At 31.3% G+C, this 6,111-nt stretch overlaps 1 protein-coding gene across 7 annotated transcripts in view; it reads right to left on the bottom strand.

The window, feature by feature from the left end:
* Window positions 1–6,111, bottom strand: part of LOC126814525 (traf2 and NCK-interacting protein kinase) — a 155,417-nt gene that overhangs the window by 4,346 nt on the left and 144,960 nt on the right. For 5 of the 7 annotated variants that reach the window (XM_050539711.2, XM_050539730.2, XM_050539759.2 and 2 more), the window contains 4 exons: window positions 5,158–5,229; window positions 1,723–1,801; window positions 1,060–1,140; window positions 375–514 (listed from right to left, as the gene is read on the bottom strand). In XM_050539711.2, coding sequence (XP_050395668.1) covers window positions 375–514; window positions 1,060–1,140; window positions 1,723–1,801; window positions 5,158–5,229 — 372 coding nt within the window. The remainder of the gene's footprint in view (window positions 1–374; window positions 515–1,059; window positions 1,141–1,722; window positions 1,802–5,157; window positions 5,230–6,111) is intronic. The other 2 variants (XM_056103509.1, XM_050539750.2) reach the window with 1 other exon arrangement.

Raw genomic sequence — 6,111 nt, 5'->3', positions numbered from 1 at the left:
AGAATTTAAAGAGATGAAATCGTGTTGAACGTCCTACTTTTCTGCACCGATTGGGCAAATTAAGACAGGCATATGCTATACAGTATGCTATGAGGAAAATTTTGCCTGAACAGTGGCGCTGTAGCCTACTCTTATATCGAATTCAAACAGTCTAGGGACCTTTTACGTGCAAGCCAATGTATACACCGGACCTTGTTTTTTGTACCATCTGAACAACTAGACAGCTGTCCTTTGGTTCTTTTACTTACAAAGGACTTCAATTTTGTGTCCCATCCCAATGGCTAGATGCTGCACCAGGGAAACCACCCTGGAAAACCACCCCTGGGGAACTTAAGAACCAGAGAACAATGACTAATCAAATATCACATACATACCTTGTCATTTCTCTCACACAAAAACTTGAGTTTTTGAGCCTTTTTATGCATAAAGACTCCATCAAGATGGCCAGTCTCAGCCGAGCGGATTTCAATAGCTTTATTTCCCCATCCCATAATCTGACCAGTACTGATATAAGCTGAAAAATAGAAACAAGACAAGAAATTAAAGAGAGAGAGAGAGAAATGGGGTTTAACATCCACTTGACACAAACTAGGTCATTTTGGGACTAACATATGGTGGAATTTTTAATTTCAATAATTCGTTTGCACATAGGGGTCTTTAGCAGTGGGACGAAACCGGGGAATTTAAACCACTTCAGTTAACTCAATGATAGACCTTATGATACAGCCCGCATGCGCTAACCATTCAGCCACCCCCCTCCCTCCTTCAAGAGAGAGAGAATGAATGAATGAAATGTGGTTTTATGGCACGTCAGCTCCAACCGGGCTATATTGCGCCTCAAGAGAGAGAGAGGACATGAGTTTGAATATGCCACCCTACTCCTTATCACGTACAAGCCTGGGGCCGAAACTACATCAATGACAATGACAGATCTTATGATCTAATGCGTTAGACCACTGAATGTCTAAACATATCATTTTCATGCAAATCATGATTCAAAAGTTAAAATAAATAGGGTTAAAGTTGAAAACTAAAATTCAACATAGACATATTACTTACCAACTGATGTAGGTAGTTCACCCCATTGTAAAACAACATTCTTGGTTACTTTACCATTAGTATCTACATACACACCTTCATCTAAAACAATCATAATATATCATTTACAATTACATCTATCACACATATTTATCATATATAATTACGTCTATCTAACACAACTATCATTTACAATTAGATCTGTCTAACTGATTTTTCATTTACAATTACATCTATCTAAAACATCTATCATTTACAATTACATCTATCTAACATATTAATCATTTATAATAAAGTCTATCTAACATATTTACCATTTATAATTACATCTATCTAACTGATTTATCAATGACAATGAGATCTAACAGATTTATTTTCACATTTGGATTTAAAATCTTGGTATTTTATATATTGTAATATTGTTGTTTCTGTCTGAATTTTGATGAGCAATTTTCCAGCATTATTTATTAATATATAGATAACTTGACGATATCTGTTGGTGAAATAGCTAATCATTTCAGGTTTACATTAATATTTGGGTTTTAAGTCTTGACGTTCTGTACATTGTTATGTTGTTTCTGTCTGTAATTTGTTGTGCAATTTTCCTGCAGTGTTATAATATTAATATATATACATATTTTGGAGAAAATGTCTGTATCATTAGTAATAAGAAAATAAACTTACTATCATAGCACAGTAATAGATGAAGACCATTCGTGTTAGGTAAAATGACTACAGTATGGGGCATTATAGTTCCTTGCGTCTGCAAAAAATAAGAAACCATGTTGTAAGAATACATTAAAAATCTAAGAACATTTACGAAAATAATTTCCAAATTAAACTCCAATTCTTAATAATATGATACTAATATAAACAGATTATTACATTTACATGTAAATTCATTATCATATCGATCAGCAATTACAGATAATCAATCATTTTTTTAAATTTGTTCTCTTCATGAAAGAAAAGTATAAAATAAAAAATATTGATGAAAGATAACAACACAGTACAGAATACATGACTATTTTAATATAGGCCTATACATAATTCAATTGAAGCTTAACTAAATAGAATATATTCAGCAACTTTGAAAATTCAAGTAAAATGCCCAACAACACACAAGGGAGGTAACTCTTGTTTATACAACCACAAAGCTGGATTCATATTTTTTGCCTATCGGAAAAATTTATTAGCCAAGCAAAATGCATATTGAACACTCAAAACATACGACTAAATGAATTTCTTATCCATAGTTCTAATAATATAGGAGAACTTTCCTGTATGAAAATGCACATCAGAATCAGGGGAGAATCTAAAAAGGCATAGTACGACTTAAGTTCAAAGCAAAGTAAGAAAACTCAAGTAAGATAAAGCATGTTTATAGTCTTTGCCTCCTCCTTATCAATGTCAGAATTGAACCCAGCTTTATAATAAAAAAATATCAACTGAAAACAAACAATTCTTGGCAGGAAATTTTCAATGTATTGTATAACAATTCAAATTAATCTATTGAAATCTATCAAGTTAATAAAACTATATCAACTTATTTATCCAATTCAATTTTTAAAATAATATGAATTATGAACTAAATTTTGGTTAATGCTTATAAATAAAGTTTTTAATGTTTTTATTTAGCCTTCAGGCCTATAAATTTTTCATATTATTCAAGACATTCAAATAATCCTGTATGATTAAAAATGCTCTTAAAAATTCAAACTTAAAATGAACACTAAAACAACCATCATGCACCAAAATAAAAGGTATAAAGAATGAAATGTATGACTGAAATAAACATACAACTATATAACCAGTCACACAATGGCGGATGCAGGGTATTTGGGTAAGATGGGGGGTGGTTATGGGGGGAGAGGATTGGGAATCTCCTCCAAGAATATTTTGATTTGTGGCACATATCTTGACACGACTATAACATTCAATTTCATCAACTATATCACCCCAATCAACACAAAGCTCAAATTTACATGTTTCATAGAAATAGAAATGAAATGGTCTTTAATGTCCTACTGTTCTGCTCTGACTTGGTTAATGGAGACGGGCAATGGCCAAGCATTACGGACTACTCTTTTATCGAATCCCAACTGCCAAGGGATCTTTACGGTCATACCAATGTGTACCCAGGACCTTGCCTTTTTTGTCCCATCCACTACACTACTGAAATAGGGAAACTATTCCCCCGGGAAATCATGATGAACTTTCTCGGTCAACACTTGGATCGAACAGGTTAGCGAGCCAAAGTCTTATTCACTGAACCACGGCGGCTCCCTCATAGAAACACAATAAGACAATTTCTTATTCTATAATTTAGGCCCCACCCCTGCCTGAATCCACCACTGTATATAACAAACTACCATAATGTTTTTAATGCAAGTTGTCTGATCATTGGTTCAAGTCACGACTAATAATTCACAGATTCCATTGGTGCAATTAATTTTATTTCACAATTAATTACGGTATGCTCACACTGTTAACGATGAATATATTATTTTTTGGAAGGTGTATGAATTTAGGATTTTAAGACAAATGATTTGGTAAGCATTCTTTTTATGATACTACAATCTATTTAAAACACAGATCCTATTTCATTTCGTTTTTTATAGTTCAAAATTTTACTTAGTCTTTACTACACTAGGATCTGGTATATTACCAGTGTTTTGGTTGAAGTGAGGGATTAGTCAATGAAATGGTCTGTGACTTCTTGGCGTGCCATGCATGGAACTGTAGGTGAACCACTAGAAACGTCACTGCTGATTGATTAATCAATGTCTAACGTCATAGGGTCAAAAGCCGCTCATACGACCCCTGACATGACCTTCGAGTAAAATTTGTCAAATCTTCGTGTAGTGTAGGCCATCGAAAGTATTAAAAAAAAAACGAAATATAGATCTGTATTTTAATCAGATTGTATGATGCTAGTAACTAATCTATTCATAAAATTCATCCATAAACACTATTTTATAATTAATTTTTTTTTTCATCAATACTGATTTATTTTTAAAAAATTGATCTTATACATTATGCAAGAGCTAAATCTGCCAATTGCAGGTCTTTCTTTAGGCCTGATATGTTATCTAAATTATTAATTAGACATTAATTAACTTATCCAGACCATAATCAACTCTCGATGGCAATGCAAGCCTGCGATGTTATTGGATTATGATCCGATTTGCTTCTCAACTTTAATTCATGATTTAATCATGAAATGGATAATTGAGACTATGCTGTTTATCGTACTGACTTTAGTAAAATATGATCAAGGCTAGCCGGAAATTTCAACTGCTTAGTTCTCGGTTCATAGTGGATCAATTTGAATGAAATTTTCAGCAAATTGCCTTTACATTATCTTGTTTTTAACTATCCTAGTGAGAACTGCCAACTCGTTATCGAATCTCCCATAATGTATCTTTAACACTATTCTATAATTAATTTTTTTTCTAAAAATTGATCTTATATTTAATAAAAATTTGGAAATTCATTTATAAAATAGATATTAAAGTTGCTGATATCACCATTTGCAGGATTTTAAATCTCTTCCAAGAAATATTAGTCCTAAAATTGTTCAACTCTGTTCAGTATTAAAAAAGATGTGAGTTTAAAATTTTGTAACAGTCAGCATCCTATGCAGAAACAAGCCAGAGCAACCTATAATTGTTGGGTGAAATCTTTTGATGGGATGGGCCTATTTTTAATCTGATGGAAGCCACGACAAGAGATTATCTGCCGTTATTATTTTGATTATGTTTTCATAATAAAATGTAAAGTTACCAATATGAGTACATTTTATCATGAATTATGCTATAAAAAATTAGATCTTGTCCGAAAAACACAAAATGACGATAAACAGCTTTAATTTACATCAAAATGCAACAGCTTTTCTAATCAATTCCCTATCAATTTATTCAATTTCTAGAAAGGATGACATGAATAATAATGAATTTATTTATTTTCAAGGAAGGATGATGTAATGCACAGTGTCCGTATACAGAGACGATTACGAATAACAATGAATGAATGAAACGATCGACACAAATATTAAATTCTGTGAACATTAGTGCGACATGAACGATGAACGTGCAAGATGGTACATGGCGTTTTTACCTGATGCTCGTTAACGTAAAAAGAGAGAGCACCTCCTCGAGTTGTTGATACGTTATCATACGTCCCGTGATACTGAACACAGGAAATAACACACAAAGTATTAACACACCTTATATAGTCATAGATAAAACTACTAAAATAAACTCAAAATACACTAATAATATTGGAAATTTGGTGTAAAAACTCAAATTTTTAGACTTGCACAAATGGCAAGAGGCTAATTTTTCAAATCTTTAGACTTAAAAGAAGTTTTATAAATTGAAAGAAAATTATAATAGACTTAATTTTCAATAAATCCCTTCTTTTATTAGGTTAAAATTAAATTTTTTTTCAAATATTGTTGCCCTTTCTAAAACGTTCTATTCATATTAAACATTTAGAAAGATTTATGGGATTAAGATCATTAAAGAAAACAGATTTTATGACAATTTCTTAATCATTTCAATGTCCAATATTTATAATGTCATATACAATAATACATATCTTCTCCCTCTTAACCACATGGTCGATCTACACTTACTGATATATGCACTCTGAGTATGTTACATAATCTTGATATCAAAACTGTCTATACTATTTTAGAAACACAGAGAACACGAGTACCGGTAGTACTAAAGACTTTGTACCACAGTTAAATGTTGTGTATACTAATACTGTTTTCTTTCCCCAATATATATCTAGTATTTTGAGTTTATATTTGATCAGAAATATCTCATACATTTTGGATAGACTAAACCTTGGTTTATAAAGTTTACGACGATAAATTTTTATTTAAGAAAAAAAAAAAAAAAATCAAACAAAAGAAAGAGAAATAGGTAATAACTAAAATTGAAATTTTTATCATCTATAAACACACACTGTAATAATTTCAATAAATCAGACCCATTTATTCTTTTTTTTTTTTTTTTTTTTAAAAATAAAAATATTTTCTATAAAGTTGCATTATGTAAAAGC

This window comes from Patella vulgata, chromosome 1 (genome assembly GCF_932274485.2).
Source record: "Patella vulgata chromosome 1, xgPatVulg1.2, whole genome shotgun sequence".
Lineage (NCBI taxonomy): Eukaryota > Metazoa > Mollusca > Gastropoda > Patellidae > Patella > Patella vulgata.
This window is presented reverse-complemented; position numbering and strand designations above follow the sequence as displayed.